Source organism: Eumetopias jubatus, unplaced genomic scaffold (genome assembly GCF_037043125.1).
Source record: "Eumetopias jubatus isolate StellerSeaLion01/CBP00866 unplaced genomic scaffold, mEumJub1_p1.0 scaffold_10, whole genome shotgun sequence".
Lineage (NCBI taxonomy): Eukaryota > Metazoa > Chordata > Mammalia > Carnivora > Otariidae > Eumetopias > Eumetopias jubatus.
In genome coordinates, this window is record NW_028274816.1 from 21023423 (window position 1) to 21042732 (window position 19310).

Sequence of the window (19310 nt, forward strand, 5' to 3'; positions counted from 1 at the left end):
TCAGGGCTGCTAAATTGGGAACATTTCTGCTTCCTCGTGTTGCCTTGTGTAAAAGTCGAGCTACCTTTTTCCGCGGCCGCTGCGCCCCGCGCGGCGCGGGACGAGGCTGCCCCAGACGGCCGAGGCCAGGGCCTTGACCCCGCGGGGGTTCCCGCCCACGCGACCGGCCCACGGCTGGGGGGAGGGGGGGCGGGGGCTCCCGCGTGGGGGGTGGGTGGCCCTGGAGGCAGCCGGCCCGGCACCCACTGGGGTCCTCGCGGTGCGACCGGGTCGGCCCGGAGCCAGGTGAGGCGGCGCGAGGAGACGCGGCGCGCGGGGCAGCGCCAGGCACTGGCGTTCGCCGGCTCCTGGCCGTTGGCTGAGCGGGACCTCCGGGCGGGTCGGTGGGCACCAGACTCGCTCAGAGGCCAGGCCTATCCGGGGACAGCAGGAGAGATCCGGCAGCGGGTGAGAAGTTAAGAACTCCCACGGAAAGATGGCTGACAAAGGCAAAAAGGGCAAAGCGGCCGCCCCGGCGCCCGCAGCTGCGCCGCCGGCGCCGGCAGCTGCGCCCCCGCCCCCTCCGGCGTCATCGGACCCCAAACCCCAAGACAAGAAAGACCAGGGGCCCAAGAAAAAGGAAAAGTCAGTGCAGCCCAAGGATGAAGTGGGCATGAGGAAGGGGTGTCGCCGCTACAAGTGGGAACTCAAGGACAGCAATAAAGAGTTTTGGGTTATGGGGCACGCTGAGGTCAAGATCCTGAGCTCGGTAAGTTGGTCTGGTATCCCTGGGCGGGGGGATGGGGGTCCGACGATGGGAAGAGGGAGAAGGAGCAGGCTCCAAAGGGGCTCGGGAAGGGTTGTTGAGCCAGTAAGAGCCCTCTGCCATAGCTCAGGTGTATGTCTCCCAGCAGGGCTGCCTAATAGCTGCACTGGTAATGTTCACGGGGACCACCGTGCACCCTCTCCTGACACTCATCATCACCATGGAGTTGTCCGTCTTCTGCTTCTTCTTCATTATCTACACCTTCGCCATCAACAGATACATGCCCTTCATCCTGTGGCCTATTTCCGTAAGTGAGAGGAGGTGGGGAGTGCCTGCGGCTGGGATGCATTCATGCGTATGTTTGGGTACCTGGAAGTGACTGAACAGAGAGACATGCGCCACCTTCCACATTAGTGCCCAGGGCATGGGCTCAGCACGTCGGGTGGGCCAGGGTAGGGGCAGCTGAAGGTAGGTAGAAAAGGCAGCTTGGGGGTTGGGGGGCAGGGTGGGCTTCTTACCTATCTGGTGGTCAAAGGAAGAGGTCTTTGCTTTCTGGAAGCCTTGCTCTCCATGGGAGCAGGGGCCGTATAGCAACCAGCTGTTCCTTCCACTTCTGTGCCAGCTCACACTTGAGTGTGGAGAGATCACCCCAGAACGTAGCCCATCCCCAGGATTCAAAGAAGAAAACCAATCTTCCAATAAATCAGTAAAATAAAATGAGAATTTTAAAGAAATCCCTTCTAAAGCAGTCTTAGATCTCCAGTGACTTTCCCTGTAAAAGATGTTAAGCATAGGGGCACTGGGTGGCTCAGTCGGTTGAGCATCTAACTCTTGATTTCAGCTCAGGTCATGATCTCGGGGTTGTGAGATCGAGCCCCTGTAGTGCTCTGCACTGGGCATGGAGCCTGCTTAAGATTCTCTCTCTCCTTCTCCCTCTGCCCCTCCTCCATGTGAATGTTCTCTGTCTCTCTCTCTCTCAAAAAAAAAAAAAAAAAAAGGATGTTAAGCCCAAAGCAGTCATCCACTGCCCTCTGTTTCCTTCATCTGTAACATGAGGACAGTAATAACCTCTCATGCGATTGTGCCTGAGAAATAAATGCAAAGTACTTGATGCTGTGCCTGAGGACTCAGGGCCTTGAATCCCTGGCCATCACCTGTGTGATCACAGAGTGCACCCACCTAACTTCCATCTCACTGCACATTCACAGTGTACCTCCAGGGCACTAAACTCGGGGTTTCACTCACCTTACATATGGAAGGTCTCAGGAGGGCCACATCACATACTCCCAGGTAACTCAGCTAGCAAGTGGCAGAAAAAGGATTCAAACCCAGCTTTGTCTGTAGATTCTGAGTCCCTAACTGCACTCAGTTCTGCTTCCTTATCAAAAGTGACTAAGGCCCAGGGATTCATAGGTCTCAGCAGTGTAGGTGAGGACCCCCAATATAGGGAGAAAGGAGAAGAGGACCAAATACGACTCTTGGGAGAGGGATAAGCAGAGGACAAAGTAAAGGGAAAGCCAAAGAACTTGAGAAGATACTTTTAGTTCCAACAAAATGAAGAATCAATAAACCCTGAAAATCCTCCTACTGCACCTATCTAAAACTACTAGGGAAAATGTAAACACAACTGCAGTAGATGAATGTCTGAGCCGGCAGGAAAAAAAAAAAAAAAAGGAGACACACAAGTGCCAGAAATGAAAAACAGGAGTGGAGCCCAGTCCGCTGTTGAAGTGTGGGTAGGACTGGCCCATGAAGTATTGCCTCCAGGAAGCAAGAGTGTGGATGTGCATACACTCTTCAGTTAGCAGAGGTGAGGCCTTGGTCCTGAGCAAGATGGGGATTCAGAACTAAGACCCCTGCATAAGCCAGCACCCTGCAAAGACAGGGAGAAGACAGGCAGAGAAGACACAGGAACAAGAAGCCATGTTCATCTCTGTCTGAGCTTTGAGTGGGAAAAGAAAAGGAAAAGGAAAAGAAAGGAAAAAAGAAAGAAAGAAAGAAAGAAAAAGAAAAAAGAAAAGAAAGACCACCTTGAGAAATAGAAACCTTGGGCCTGAATTTTGTATGGACTTGGTTTGAACTGTTAACTACTTTCCTCCTGGAAACCTTCATGCAGCCTAGAAAACTTGTGCCTGGGAATTAGCATAAAATCGGATCCTAACTTAGTGATGTTCTAATGATGTCCCTGGGACTCCTGACAGAAACAAATGCAAAGTCCCAGTCAAAGCATAAAGAGGTTCTCACAGGACAGGTGGGGGCAGGGGGCTTGCCAAGAACAAACTCACAGTCCAAAACTACAAGACACCTGATTTTAAAATCCCCATGTCCAGGAATTGAGAATCAGCAAACACAACAAATGGGAGGATTAAAACCCTGAGAATATGAGATTAATAGAAGAGCTGTCTGAAAATAATAAGAAATACACTTAAAATAATCAAAGATATAAACAGAGCTCTAAGAACAGAATAAGACATTCTGAGGACAGAATAAAAAGATCTTTTTTAAAGTATAAAATATAATATCTATATTTTTAAAGATTTTATTTATTTGACAGAGAGACAGAGAGGGAACACCAGAAGGAGAGCGGGAGAGGGAGAAGTAGCCTTCCCACAGAGCAGGGAGCCCGACGCGGGGCTTGATCCCAGGACCCTGGGATCACAACCTGAACCAAAGGCAGACGCTTAACTGAGCCACCCAGGTGCCCCTAAAATATAATATCTAGAATTAAACGTACAGTTATTGAAATAAAAATGTCAATAAATGGGTTATAAAGCATATCAGACAAAACTGGAGAATTAGCAAACCAAATGATGTGGGGAAATTACCCAGAATATGGCAATGAGAAATAAAGAGAAAATATGAGCGAAGTTGAGATAGAGAAAATGGATTGAGAAAGTCCATCATTAGCCTAATAGGAATTCCAGAAGAAAAGGCTCAAAAGAATGGAAGAGGGGAAATACTCAAAGTGAAAATGACTGAGAACTCTCCAGATTTAATGAGTGACATCACTAAAAATGGCAGAGTTGCGAACGCCAAAACTCTGTCTCTCCACTAAAGCAACACTGACAAAAACTGTCAGAATCAACCTTTTCAGAACTCTGGAATCTAATTTAAAAAAACTTATGGGACGTCTGTGTGGCTCAGTCAGTTAAGCATCCGACTCTTGGTTTCAGCTCAGGTCGTGATCTCAGGGTTGTGAGATTGAGCCCCTTGTCAGACTCCATGTTGGGCATGGTTAAGCATCTGCCTTTTGCTTGGGTCATGATCTCGGTCCTGGGATCAAACCCCATATTGGGCTCCCTGCTCCCTTCTCCCTCTCCCTCTGCCTATCCCCCAGCTTGTGCTCTCTCTCTCTCTCAAATAAACAAAATAAAAATCTTAAAAAAAACAAACCTTACAACAACTAGGGGAATGCTTAATGAAAAAAGAAGCTGTTGGGCGCCTGGGTGGCTCAGATGGTTAAGCGTCTGCCTTCGGCTCAGGTCATGATCCCAGGGTCCTGGGATCGAGTCCCACACCGGGCTCCCTGCTCCTTGGGAGCCTGCTTCTCCCTCTGCTTCTCTCTCTCTCTCTCTCTCTCTGTCTGTCATGAATAAATAAATAAAATCTTAAAAAGAAAGAAAAAAGAAAAAAGAAGCTGTTGAATTTGGTAAGAGAGTCTTGTGGCATTTTAATGTACCTACCCACCAACCCTCACATCCTAGCTTGTCCATAGCCATGAAGACAATAGCCCACATTCCTGGTCACATTCCTCGCTGGTAGCAGAGGGAACAATAGAGACCTTGTTCTCAAAAAATTATGATTGTGTGTTTTTACCTGTCTGGTGGCTCCTTGAGGGATGGGACCAGGAACTTGACTTTGTTTCACCTGCCACAGAGCTTTTTCAGAGCTGAAGCAGCCTCCTTTAAAGGCATATCTACTAACCATAACCACCTGAGGCAAGGGAAATCAGATGAGGCAAGCAATAGACCAGAAGTTTGGGAAGGAAGAGGCTAGGGAAGGAGATTCAGTGGGGAATAAGAGCTTTGAAAAGCTAGCACACATACCAGGGAATCCAGAAGGCCACACACATGCTGAGGGCTGGACACACACTCACAAAAGACCCTAAACTTTTGCACCTTGCTGACCTTTAGGCTCTGCACAAGCAGCAAGTGAAAACAGAGTTCTAAACAGCCTAGACAAGTGTTGAAGGAGTGCCTCAACACAAAGCCAACTTGCAAAGACTGGGAGAGTATTTTTGTTTGTTTCTGGATATTTAAGGAAATCTCTTTCAAATCACTACCTGACCATTAAGCTAGTGAAACAGGGACTTCAGTGGTAGCACTGGAAGAATTCAGTCTTTTAAAAAAAAACAGTTTAGAAAAAAGTCATTAAATATACAAATGCCTATACCTCACAACAATCAGCAACAACAAATCCTGGGGAGGGAGAAGAATATGATTTACAGAGTCACTATATTATAGTAATCAAAATGCCCAGAATTATAAAGCATGCAAAGAAATAAGAAAGTATGGCCCATTCGTGGGGGAAAAAAATTAATAGAGACTGTCTCTGAGAAAGCCCAGATATTAGGCTTACTAGACAAAGAGTTTAAATCTGTTATCTTAAAAATACTTAAAGAACTAAAATCAGGGGAACAATTCATGAACAAGGAGAAAATATCAGTAAAGAGAAATTATAAAAAGGAGCCAAAAGAAATTCTGGAGCTGAAAGTAATATAACTGAAATGAAAAACTGATGAGATTAATTTAACAGTGGATTTGAACAGGCAGAAGAATGAATCTGTGAACTTGAAGATAGGTCAATTGAGATTATCCAGTCTGAGGAACAGAAAGAAAAAAGGAATGAAGAAAATTGAAGAGACCTGTGGGGCACCATCAAGTATATTAAAATATGCTGAATCCCAAAAGAGGAGAGAGATAAAGGGGAAGAAGGAAAATCCACAGAAATGGTTAAAAACTTTCCAAATTTGATAAAAGATACAAATCTGCACATCCAAAAAGGACCAAGAAGAATAAACTCAAAGGGATACACACTGAGACACATTTTAATCAAACTGTCCAAAGACAAAGACAAGGTCTTGAAAGTCACAAGAGAGAAGCAACTAATTTCGTACAGGGGATCTTAAATAAGATTAACATCTGATTTTTCATCAGAAATCATGGAGCCCTAAGGCAGTGGAATGATGTAAAGTCCTGAAAGAAACAAAACAAAATCCTGTCAACTAAGAATTCTTTTAAATTTTAAAATCTTTTAAATTTGCTACGTGTTATGAGTTGTATTGTGTCCCCTAAAAATATGTTGAAGTCCTAATACCCAGTACCTGTGAACATAACCTTATTTGGAAATAAGGGCCTTTGCAGATGATCTACTTAAGATGAGGTTATTAGAGTGGGTTCTAATCCAGTATGACTAGTATCTTTATAAAAAGGGGAGAGTTGGACACAGAGACAGACATGTTCAGAGGGAAGGTGATGTGAGAAGACACAAGAAGAAGATAGGAAGGCGAAACAACCCAAGGAATGCTTAAAGTTACCAGAAGCTAGAAGAGAGGACAGAAGAGATCATTTCCTAGCACCTTCAGAGGGAGCATGACCCTGCCAACACCTTGATTTCAGACTTCTGGCCTCCAGAACCATGAAACGATAACTTTATATTGTTCTTTTTTTTTTTAATTTACATTGTTCTAAGCCACCTAGTTGGTGGTACTGTTATGGCAACTCCAGGAAATGAATACATACCCTTCAAAATTGAAATTATCCTTCAAAAATTACCATTCAAGGGGCACCTGGGTGGCTCAGTTGGTTAAGTGTCTGCCTTCAGCTCAGGTCATGACCATGGGGTCCTGGGATTGAGCCCCACATCAGGCACCCTGCTCAGTGGGGAGTCTGCTTCTCCCTCCCCTTCTGACCCTCCCCCTTGCTTGTGCTTGCACTTACGCTCTCTGCCTCTCAAATGAATAAATAAATCTTTTTTTAAAAATTACCATTCAAGGGGCACCCGGGTGGCTCAGTAAGTTGAACACCCGACTCTTGATTTCAGCTCAGGTCATAATCTCAGGATCATGAGACTGAGCCCCGCATTGGGCTCCACGCTCAGTGCAGAGTATGCTTCTTTCTGTCTCTCTCTCCCTCTGTCCCTCTGCCCCTCCCTCTGCTCACACATGCGCTCTCTCGCAAATAAATAAATAAATCTTTTTAAAAAATTATCATTCAAATTATGCAGCCATCAAAAGGAATGAGATCTTGCCATTTGCAATAACATGGATGGAACTGGAGGGTGTTATGCTGAGTGAAATAAGTCAATCAGAGAAAGACATATATCATATGACCTCACTGATATGAGGAATTCTTAATCTCAGGAAACAAACTGAGGGTGCTGGAGTGGTGGGGGGTGGGAGGGATGGGGTAGCTGGGTGATAGACATTGGGGAGGGTATGTGCTATGGTGAGCGCTGTGTATTGTGCAAGACTGTTGAATCACAGATCTATACTTCTGAAACAAATAATGCAATATATGTTAAAAAAAAAAGAAGAAGATAGCAGGAGGGGAAGAATGAAGGGGAGTAAGTCGGAGGGGGAGACGAACCATGAGAGACGATGGACTCTGAAAAACAAACTGAGGGTTCTAGAGGGGAGGGGGGTGGGGGGATGGGTTAGCCTGGTGATGGGTATTAAAGACAGCACATTCTGCGTGGAGCACTGGGTGTTATGCACAAACAATGAATCATGGAACACTACATCAAAAACTAATGGCATAATGTATGGTGATTAACATAGTAATAAAAAAAGAAAAAAATTATCATTCAAGTGCTCACTTCTGCAGCACATATACTAAAATTGGAACAATACAGAGAAGATTAGCATGACCCCTGCGCAAGGATGACACGCAAATTCGTGAAGCGTTCCATATTTTTAAAACAAAATTATCATTCAAAAATGAAGGAGAAATTAAGACATTCCTAGATAAAACAAAAGTTGAGGAAGTTGGTTGCTAGTAGACCTGCCCTACAAGAAATGCTAAGGAGAGTCCTTCAGGCTCAAATGAGAGGACACTAGACAGTAACTTGAAGCCATAAAAGAATAAAGAACACCAATAACAGTAACTACATAGGTAAATATAAAAGCCAGTATTATTGTATGTTTGGTTTGTAACTTCTTTTTTCTGATATGATTTAAAAGACAAATGCATAAAACAATAATTATAAATCCATGTTAATGGGACTGTATGTAAAGATATAATTTGTGATGATAACAGTTTTTGTGTACTACTGAGGCAAAGTTGGTATCAATTCAAGCTAGACTATTATAAATTTAAGATATTAATTGGAACCCCAATGTAACCACTAGGAAATTAACTAAATAATATGTAGAAAAAGAAATGAGAAGGGAATGAAATTGGTACATTACAAAAAAATTAAACACAAAAGAAGGTAATAATGGAGGAATTGAGGAACAAAAAGATATGATATATAAAAAACAAAAATCAAAATGACAGAAATAAGTCCTTATCAGTAATTACTTTAAGTGCACATGGATTAAACTCTCTAAGAGATTATCAGAATGGATTTCTTAAATGATCCATTTTAAACTGATACAATATGAACATAAGAGACTCACTTTAGTCCAAAGATACAAATAAGTTGAAAGTAAAAATGGGAAGATACTCCATGTAAATAGTGACCAAAAAAGAGCTGAGGTGGCCAGACTAATATTAGATTCAATGAAAGACATGAATCCTCAAAGGTGTACCAAGAAAAATAAATAAACACAAAACCACACCTAGGCATGTCATAGAGGCACCAGAAACAAAGGAAAACTTAAAATTAAACCAAAAGACAACTTACCTTAAAAAAAAAAAACAAAAAACCAAAGACAACAAAACCCCTCAAACTACTAGACATAACTTCATATATTTCAACAGCAGTAACAGTGGCCAGAAAACACTGGAATAATTTCTTTAAAGGGATGAGGTGGCAAGAGTAAAATAAAGATATTTTTAAACAACGAATGAAACAATTTCTTTTCCCTGACCCTCACTGAAAGAACTACTAAAAGATGTACCTCAGGAAGAAGGAAATTAAACCAAAAAGAAATGTGTGCCATGTAAAAAAGGAACAGTAAGCAAAGAGCCTAGTGAGCGTGTGGATTGACCTAAATAAACATTAAGACAAAATTGGGGTTTTAAAAAATATATTAATAGTTTTGGGAGGTGGGGAGAGAACACTAAAACAAGGTAGAACTGAAGCGGCAGCAACATAGTAACAGGTTAAGACCACAGTAGTGGTGTACGATAAGAATTAAAAGTCTAAGAATTAAAAGTCGTTGATTTGGAAGGACATTTGGTAATAATGTTAACACTAACATATTAAAACATAATTTTGTATTCTGCCAAAGAACAGAATTTCCGGGTATATAACATCAAACCTATTGAGGGGAAAGAGTGAAAAGAGAATAGAGTTAATTCATAGAAGGGAAAAGCGGGGGGGGGTGGGAGGGATGTGGCATAGTTAAATAGAAAAAATAAAATAAAATGGCAGAAATCCAAATATATCAGAAATGGTGACAAATATAAATGGACTATATTCTTCACTTAACAGACAGAGGACTCTAAGAATAGATATTTTTTAATCCAGCTATAAGAGATGGAAAAAATAATAAAAGGAAAATACTAACTAAAAGAAAAATGGCATAGTTTTAATACCAGATTAAGCCAATTTTATGTTTTTTTTAAGTTTATAAAGATCACCACGTATAGTAATTCTGAACTTGTATGCACCTAACAAGATAGCCCCCAAATATAAAAAAACAAAAATGAACTTATTTATAAGGAAGAACAACATGCTGCAAACAGCAACCATAAGTGGTAGATTAACGTGCCTCCTTCAGCAATTGATAGCCGATCCAATGACATACATAGAACATATGGAACCCTATACCCAACAGAACAGGCTATATATTCTTTTCAAGTACACTTGGAACAATCATAAAAATTAACCTCAGGGCGCCTGGGTGGCTCAGTCGGTTAAATGTCCAACTCTTGATTTTCACTCAGGATGTGATCTCAGGCTCCTGAGATCAAGCCCCATGTTGGGCTCTGCACTCAGTGGGGAGGCTGCTTGAGACGATCCCCCTCCCCCTCCCCCTCTGCCCCTTCCCCTGCTCAGGCTCTCTCTCTCAAATAAGTAAATAAATCTTTAAATAAAAAAATTATCCTCAGGGCACCTGGGTGGCTCAGTCGGTTGGGTGTCTGCCTTTGGCTCAGGTCATAAATCCCAGGGTCCTGGGATGGAGCCCTGCATTGGGCTCTCTACTCAGCGGGGAGTCTGCTTCTCCCTCTTCCTTTATGCACTCTCTCTCTCTCTTTCTCTGTCTCTCTCTCTCTCAAATAAATAAAATCTTTAAAAAATTATCCTCAATAACATCACAAAGTAAATGTAGATAAATAACAAATAATTGATTATCATACAGAACATACTCTCTAATTTCAATGTAATATAATTAGAAATCAATCAGTAAAATTTATCTCAATCCCCAAGTGTTTGGGGGGAAATCTAGTGTGTTCCCCAAACATATGAGGATTTGGTATTTATGTAGTATTCACAAATCCTATCTGTAGAATGTCCCTAAACTATTCAAATTCAAATCTATATAATTAGAAAAGACTGAAAATTAATAGTCGTAAGAAGGTACCAGAACAAAACAATGGAATTAAGAAGGCAATGCCAAAGATAAGAGCTAAAACTAATGAAATAGGAAACAAAGATCCATAGTGAGGACTAATAAAACAAAATATCTAGTTCTTTGAAAAAGACGAATAAAGTAGATGGATCCCAAGGGGGGAAAAAAGAGAATGAACAAAGAAAAATATTAGTATAAAGATCAAAAAGAGGGCACCTGGGTGGCTCAGTTGGTTAAGCACCTGCCTTCTGCTCAGGTCATGATCCCAGGGGTTGCGTCCCACATCGGGATCCCTGCTCCACAAGGAGTCTGCTTCTCCTTCTCCCCCTGCCCCTCCCCCAGTGCTTGTACTCAAGCTCTCTCTCCCTCACTCTCAAATAAATAAATAAAATCTTTTTAAAAAAAGATCAAGAATATATTTTTAAAGATTACAGGGAAAATGTGAATTTTTATGCCCATAAATTGGAAAGTTTAGATAATAATTTCCTGTAAAAAATATAACATAAAATTGACTCAAAAAGAAATAGAAAAACAAGTTATAAAAAATTCATCCATGTTTTCATGTGGCACTTGTTTCACTTTTTACATTCAAATCTTTTGGTTAATTTAGAGTCATTTTGGGAGCCTGGGTGGCTCAGTTGCTTAAGCAACTGCCTTCAGCTCAGGTCATGATCCTGGAGTCCTGGGATTGAGTCCCACATCAGGCTCCCTGCTCAGCAGGGTGTCTGCTTCTCCCTCTGACCCTCTCCCCCCATGTTCTCTCTCTCATTCTCTCTCTCTCTCAAATAAATAAATAAATAAAATCTTAAAAAAAAACTAATTTGGAGTCATTTTGGTATATGGTGTGAAACATGACTTCAGCTTTATATTCTTTTTTTCTTTAAGAGAGAGAGGGCATACACGTGAGTGGGTGGGTGTGTGGGGAAGGGGGGCAGAAGGGGGCAAAGGGAGAGGGTGAGAGAGAATCTTAAGCAGAGTGCAGAGCCCGATGTGGGGCTCAGTCTCACAACCCCAAGATCATGAGCTGACCTGAAATCAAGAGTCAGTTAACCAACTGAGCCACCAAGGTGCCCCTCTAGCTTTATATCCTGATGACTATCCAGTTGTTCTACCTTATCACTCAATTTATTCATTTATTAAATAGCATATTTTTCCCCACTGATTTTATATTTTTTAAGATTTTATTTATTTAGGGGAGAGAGCGCATGTGAGAGAGAGAATGAGAGAGCATGAGTGGGGGGAGGGTCAAGGGGAAGGGAGTAGAAGTAGCCTCCCCATTGAGCAAGGAGCCTGACATGGGGTTCAATCCCAGAACCCTGGGATCATGACCTGAGCCAGAGGCAGATGCTTAACTGACTAGGCCAAGCAGGAGCCCCTCCCCACTGATTTTTTTTTAAAGATTTTATTTATTTATCTGACAGAAAGACAGCAAGAGAGGGAACACAAGCAGGGGGAGTGGGAGAGGGAGAAGCAGGCCTCCCACTGAGCAGGGAGCCCGACGCGGGGCTCGATCCCAGGACCCTAGGATCATGACTGGAGCCGAAGGCAGACACTTAATGACTGAGCCACCCAGGCACCCCCTCCCCACTGATTTTAACTGGCATTTTTGTTAAATGTTAAAATCCCAAATGCAGGGTTTATTTCTAGACTTTACAATCAGTTTCATTGGTCTGTCCCTTTTTTCTTCTTTCTTTTTAAAGGCCTGATAATATGCTGTATTATCTAATAGGCTTTTGATCTTAAAACCAGACATTATAAGGAAAGTAAAGTATATATATAATATAGTATATATAGCTTATCTGAATGTGGCTATAAAAATCCTCAATAAAACATAAGCAAACTGATTCAAGCAATATATAAGGAAGCAATACATCATGATCAAGCAGGGTATGTGTCAGGAATGCAAAGATGGTTTAGTCTGCAAAATTCTATTGATTTACAATCTTGTATCTAAAGGAGAAAACCATGTCATCTCACGGGCTTCAGAAAAACTAATATTCAATACTAATTTTTAGGAAACTCTTAGCAAACTACTTTAAAAGAGAACATCTTTATCTTAATAAGTACCTACCCAAACCAACAATAATCATTGTGTTTCATGGTAAAACTTTAGAAGCATTTCCTTAGCAATGCCTACTATCCCTCCTTCTGTACAGCACTGTGCTGGAGATCTTAAATTAGTCACAGTGTAACAAGAAAAACAAAAAGTGAATGAATTGGGAAGGGGGAAAAAAAACTAGAATCATTCACAGATAATATGATTCTCCACATAGAAAATCTAAAAGAATCTACAGTGAAATTACCAGAACTGCTTGAGTGCCACAGGGCAACCAGAGACCAACACACTATTGTTCCAGAATACCAGCAATGAACAATGAGAAAATGTGACTTTTCAAAGAAACCATTTAAAACAGCAAACAGAAACCAGAAGAAACTTAGAATAAACCTGTTCAAAGATGTGTAAGACTTTACACAGAGATCATAATTTATTAATAGACATAAGAAAACTCTACATAAATGAAAAAATACACCACATTCACAGATCTGAAGAACTGCTATCATAAAGATGATGTTCGTTTTATTCCACAGTAATCTATAAATTAAGTAGAAATTTCAACCTGACGGAGGTTGTTCCTAGAACTTTACAAGGTGATTCTAAAATTCTTACAAGGATGGACTCACCCAACAAGATATTGGAATTACTATAAAGCTTTGGTATTAGCTCAGGGATTGACAAAAAGACTAATGGAATTGTTATGGTCTGAATGTGTACTCCCAAAATTTATAGGCTGAAATCTAACCTCCAGAGTGACTAAGCTTGCAGATGGGGCCTCTAGACTAGTACTTAGGATGAAATGAAATCATAAGAGTGGGACCCTGATCCAATAGGATTAGTGTCCCTATAAGAAAAGACAACAGAGCATTCTCTCTCTCCCTCTTCCTCTCCTCCCTCCCTCTCCCCCTGCCTCCTCCCCGTGCCACTGTGCACACCACGGAAAGGCCATGTGGGGACCTAGCAAGAAGGCAGCCATCTGCAAACCAGGAAGAGAGCCCTCACCAGAAACTGAATATGCTGGCACCTTGATCATGGACATCCAGCCTCCAGAACAATGAGAAAATAAATGTCTGTTGTCTAAGCCACCCAGTCTGTGGTATTTTGCTAAGGTCGCCTGAGAAAACGAATACAGGAATAAAAGAACTCAGAAACAGACCTACATACATATGACAACTTGGTATATAACAGAGGTGGCCATTATAAACCAAATGAACTGAATATTTAATAAATGTTCTTGGGAATGTGTGTGTGAGCGAGAGAGAGGGAGAAACTATGTATCACATTAAAACTTTACAACAGAAGCCATCATAAAGAAAAATTTTAAAACCAGTAGAAAAATGAGATCAGGGATATGATGATACCTTTTATTTCTTCTTGTCTGACTGCTCTACCCAGGATTTCCCACACTCTGTTGAATAGGATTGGTGAGAGTGGTCCCTCTTGTCTTGTGCCTGATCTTAGAGGAAAAGCTTTCAACCTTTCACCATTGAATATGATGTTAGCTGTGGGCTTGTCATGTATGGTCTTTATTATGTTGAGGTATGTTCCTTCTATGCCTAATTTGTTAAGAGTTTTTATCATGGATGGATATTGAATTTTGTCAAATGCTTTTTTCTTTGTCTATTAAGGTGATCATATGATTCTTTTCTCTCATTGTACTAATGTGACCTACCACACTGATTGATTTGCATATGTTTAAAACATCCCTGCCTCCCAAGGATAAATCCTACTAGATCATGGTGAACGATCCTTTTAATGTGCTGCTAAATTTGGTTTGCTGGCATTTTACTGAGATTTTTTGTATTACTATCCATCAGGGATTGGCCTGAAATTTTCTTTTCCAGTAGTGTCCTTTTCTGGTTTTGGTATCAGGAAAATGATGGCTTTATAAAATGAGTTTGGGAGTGGTTCCCTCCTCTTCGATTTTTTGGAAGAGCTTGAGGATTGGTGTTAATTCTCCTTTAGATGTTTGGTAAAATTCACCAGTAAAGCCATCTGGTTCTGGGCTTTTCTTCATTAGGAGATTTTCTTTTTAAGATTTTATTTATTTGTGAGAGACAGAGAGAACACTAGCAGGGGGAGCAGCAAGCAGAGGGAGAGGGAGAAGCAGGCTCCCCGCTGAGCAAGGAGCCCCATGCGGCACTCGATCCCAGGACCCGGGGATCATGACCTGGGCTGAAGGCAGACGCTTAACCAACTGAGTCACCCAGGTGCCCCTGGGAGATTTTCGATTATTGATTCCTACCAGGAGGAAATATGTACAGAAGACACAGACAAGCGTTTTCACTGCAGCAGAGTTTGTAATAATAATTTCCTAAAAGGTAGAAACAACCTAATGTCTCTAGTTTGGTTTATTCATAGCATACATCAGTTAAAATTTATGAATTCAATATGTATTTCTCAAAATTGATAAATCTCACAAACTTTGAGTTTAAAAAGCCAATACTGGGGGCGGGGCCTGGGTGGCTCAGTCAGTTAAGCATCTGGTCATGATCACAGCATCCTGGGATGAAGACCAGCATCCAGCTCCCTGCTCAGCAGGGAGTCTGCTTCTCCCTCCCCCTGCTCTTGTGCTCTCTCTCTCCCTCTCAAATAAATAAATAAAATCTTTAAAAAAAAAAACAGAACAATGCTGGGACACCTGGGTAGCTCAGTCAGTTAAGGAATTGACTCGATTTCAGCTCAGGTCATGATCTCAGGGTTGCAAGATCAAGCCCCATGTCAGGCTCCGCACTCAGCACAGAATCTGTTTGAGATACTCTCTCTCTTCTCCCTTCCTGTCCCCCTCCCTGTGCATGCACATGCTCTCTCTGAATAAATATATAAAATCTTTTTTTTAAAAAGCCAATGCTAGAAGATATCTTTTATTTAAATTTAAATTTGCAAAACACATAAAATAGTACATACTGTTTGTGAATATATAATATGGAGGAAAATATGAATACACTCTTGGGAAAAGTACCCATTAGCTCCAATGTGTGTGGCTGCCTCTGAGTGAGAGGCATGAAAGGGTGACCCTGTGGCTCCACAAAGTTTTACTTCTGGCTTTTTTTTTTTTTTTTTTTTTTTAGTGCTCTAAGCAAATATTGCAAGATGTTAACATCTTCAATCTCAGTGGTTCATGGCTGCTGGAAGTGGGAGTGGGGATAGTATGTTTGAAATGTATTAAAATTCAAAACCCTGAAAAAGAAAAGAAAAGGCCCACAACAAGTAGCCAGGGAAGGACAATTAACAGAAAAACTGCATCGCGGAAACCAAGGGGGAAGGGCGGGCCTCGTCCAGGGCTGCCCAGTCAGCTGTTGCCCACATGATGAAGAGAGTGCACAGACTGGGCTACCGCACGAGTGATGGTGGAGGAAGCTGGCTTGCGAGGGCCATGCTTTGGCCAACTCTAAGCTTGGCTATGCCAGGGAGTGGCCATGCATGGTACCTGCAGGGAAAGCAGCCCTCTGCCCAAGCTGGAAACATCTGGACATTTTCAGGAAGGTAAAGGAAATAAGTATGGGGCAAGGTTAAGATTGAGGCCAGAAGGGATAGAAAGGGAGGATGATGATGGAGGAGGTGGTGTGGCCTTGCAAAGAGGGGAGTGTCTAGGAAGTAAGGCAGGAGGGGGGTGGGGGCAGGGGTGGAGGAGGCAGCTGCTGGGCTCCCAAGCAGAGAGGCCAGAATCCAACAGAGCCTCCTGCCAGCGATACAGCCCACTCTGGATCCAGAGAGGGGAGCTGGCCCTGAGAGCAGAAAGATGATGGAGGGTTGTACTCACCATTAAGTTGAACAGTTGTGCATTTACTTAAATGAGTATTGAAGGAAAAAAAAAAAGAAAGAAACAATTAGCCACTAAATGTGTGATTTCAGAGGAGATGGCAGCAGAGGGGGCCCATGAAGGCAGTTAAGCAGCCTGAGCTTTGGGTCTCAACACAAAGAGCCCAGCCCTGGGAACCAGAGCATGTCCACCCGGCTGATGTATATTTATCTTCATATATATATTTTTTAAATTAGGCAGAAGTTTGGGGTGCCTGGGTGGCTCAGTCGTTAAGCGTCTGCCTTCGGCTCAGGTCATGATCCCGGGGTCCTGGGATGGAGCCCCGCATCAGGCTCCCTGCTCCGCGGGAAGCCTGCTTCTCCCTCTCCCACTCCCCCTGCTTGTGTTCCCTCTCTCGTTGTGTCTCTCTCTGTCAAATAAATAAATAAAATCTTAAAACAAAACAAAAACACAAAATTAGGCAGAAGTTTGGAAACCATCTCCTCTGGAGGAAGCGATGCCGGGCTGGGTGTTGATGGGGGTTTGGTTCTGGTTGTGACCGACTCTCCCATCTCCCACGCTTTCAGGACCTTCTCAATGACCTGTTCGCCTTCATCTTCCTTGTGGGGGCTGTAGTCATAGCTGTGAGAAGCCGACAGACCATGCCCATGCACTACTTCATTGCTGTGGTGAGTCGTGTTGGGAACTTTATTTGCTCAGGAATCACCTCTTCTGGAGAATGGGTGTTTTCCCCTGACTTAAGGAAAGGACTTCTTTTCTTTTCGCAAAATCTTGGGACCCATGCAAAGTTTAAAAGTAAAGCTGGTCAATGTTCCCAATGAAGAAGCCACTTAAATAAAGATGCTGTCCAGGGAGCCAGCTGAGCTAAGGGCTTCGTCCTCCTAGCTGCCTTGATCCCCAAGGCAATGGGCCACACCCAGGCTGGGTTTTAAGAGAGGGATGCTGAGGTTGGGGGAGGGGCAAAGTCGGAGTGTCGGGTCTGGACGTCTGGGGGAACCAAGGGATGTGTTAACTGGCACCTGCTGACGAATTAGAAACAAGGAGAGACTCTGCGTGCTTTGGAATGAAAAGCAAAAGGTCATTCTTTTGTTTTCCAGATTCTTATTGGCGTGGCTGGACTTTTCGCCTTAATCGATGTATGTCTTCAAAGAAAACATTTCAAAGGCAAGAGAGTCAAAAGGAATGTGCTGATTCCCCCTGCAGGAAAGGAGCAAAAGTTAGACAAGCCAAAGGAAGGAGAAAAGCCACCGGAAAATGTACCAGAAAAGGCAGGAGAAAAGCCCAAGGATAAAGGAAAGGGAGGCAAGAAATGATGGGAAGGAGAGTCTGGCTGTCAGAGCGACAGCGTGTTTTACCACAAAACATATGTCCACTGTCCGTCTTGTCTTCTCTCTAGAATGGTTTTCCTTTCCATCCTAATAACCACCTTTCCTTGGAAAAGAAATTCCTCTTTAAATGGATTTTAAAGCTTAGAGTTGACGTAAACATTATTTTGTTCATTCAACAAACAGTACTGAGTGTTTTGGTGCAGAGGGCAAGACCAGAGCTGGGCCTCTTGGGGCGCCTGCTGGCCACAGGGCACACGAGGTTTGGGGGACCAGCAGGGTGGGTGACACCGGCTGTGTCAACAGTGATCAGCCGAAAGGGCCAGAGGAGAACCAGAGACTGCAAAACAAAATGAACATTTTGTTCCTATTGAGATTTTTATTTTCTATTTTTTTTTTAAGCATCCAGGTAGTCCCTATGAGAAAAATCGGTTGTTGGCCTTCCTTACTCTTACTTTGCAGTTTAGCCTTGGTCCTCGTGTGAGGTGCACTCAGGAAGAGGGCAAAGAGGTGGTCTCATCCCCTCAGGGCTCAGGGCCTCCGAGAGCCAGAGTCAGGCTGGTGCATGGGCCAGGCAGGATGGGCACAGGAAGAACCGAGGGGACTCCAGCCAGCCCTCTGGGACCTGCAGTGTCTCCCTCAGTGAGGACCTGAGCATAAGCCCTGAGCCAGGCTCAGCTGGGCCCTGGAGCCACAGTTCCCGCCCAAGTGGCAGGGTCCACCTCTGCCGGGAGAGCACATACTCGGCTGCTACAGAGCAGCAAGTGAGGCTGGAAAGAGGCTGCAGCCTGGTGTTCGGCGAGGTGGGGGGGGAAGCCCATGCAGGCTGCGCAGGATGCGGCATAACTCTACCGAAAGTGGGAGCAACTAGAGGGAGGTACCTTGTAGAGAAAAACTCAAAAGTGCAGCCTACCCTGCCATGTGACCCGAAATTCCTCTCCTAGGTATTGAGCCAAGAGGAATGGTGTATTAGAATGTTCATAATAGCCAAAAGGTAAAAAAGAGCCTAAATCTTCAAAAGGAGATAAATTAAACTGTGCTACATTCACAAAACGGAATACTAAAATGAATGATACAACATGATAATGAATAATGATAAAAATAAAAGATTCATAACGACGACTCTCACACCATATTGAGTGAAAGAAGGCAGACGCAAGAGAAGGACATACCCTATGATTCTATTTCTAAGAAGTTCAAGAACAGAGAAAAATACAGGGAAAGAAATGGACACACTCTTTGCTTCAAGAGGAGTGTGAGGACTGTTTACAAAGGGGCATGAGGGTATGAGAAAGTTCTTTATTTTCACTGGGGGGAGTAGTCACAGGTATATACATCTGTCCAAGCATTCAACTGTATACTCAACACCTGTGTATTTCATCATATGTAAATTTTATCTAAAAATGTAAGCTAAACAGAACTGTGTTCAGAATCTCATGGAACGGGGTAGACCTTGCTGAACTCCTCTGTGTGGCCATTCGTCTCAATCCCTGGAGGCAGCTCTCTGAGCAGGCAGTTCTCCACATCCAGACAGAGAAGGCATGCAGTGGGCCTGGGCTGGGGCTGGAACATAACGATGTAGCCACCTGTCATGCTGAGCCAGGGATCCTGGGACAGGGCTGTGGTCATCAGAGACTTCAGGAAGATGCCCCTTTGGAGCAAAACTACATCAGGTGAAGATCTGCTAGGAGTAGGGAATGTATCACCTATGGATCTGATCAAAATGCAGATTCTGAAAAATC

At 43.0% G+C, this 19310-nt stretch overlaps 2 protein-coding genes and 1 non-coding gene across 16 annotated transcripts in view; 2 read left to right on the forward strand and 1 right to left on the reverse strand.

Moving 5' to 3' along the window:
- Positions 1-19310, reverse strand: part of TK2 (thymidine kinase 2) — a 97178-nt gene that overhangs the window by 64298 nt on the left and 13570 nt on the right. The window lies entirely within an intron of this gene.
- On the forward strand, positions 476-17638 carry CMTM2 (CKLF like MARVEL transmembrane domain containing 2). Its single transcript, XM_088027127.1, has 4 exons — positions 476-748; positions 891-1052; positions 16810-16911; positions 17341-17638. The coding sequence occupies exons 1-4, from the start codon at positions 476-478 to the stop codon at positions 17554-17556; spliced, it is 753 nt and encodes a 250-aa protein (XP_087883253.1). The 3' UTR covers positions 17557-17638.
- Positions 7554-7660, forward strand: LOC114204335 (U6 spliceosomal RNA). Its single transcript, XR_003608161.1, has one exon. It is a non-coding gene; the product is annotated as a U6 spliceosomal RNA (small nuclear RNA).

Coding starts and splice junctions, on each gene's coding strand:
- CMTM2 (XM_088027127.1), top strand. CDS start 476: ATGGCTGACAAAGGCAAAAAGGGCAAAGCGGCCGCCCCGGCGCCCGCA. Junction 1,053..16,809: donor TCATCCTGTGGCCTATTTCC/GTAAGTGAGAGG, acceptor CCACGCTTTCAG/GACCTTCTCAATGACCTGTT. Junction 16,912..17,340: donor TGCACTACTTCATTGCTGTG/GTGAGTCGTGTT, acceptor TTTGTTTTCCAG/ATTCTTATTGGCGTGGCTGG.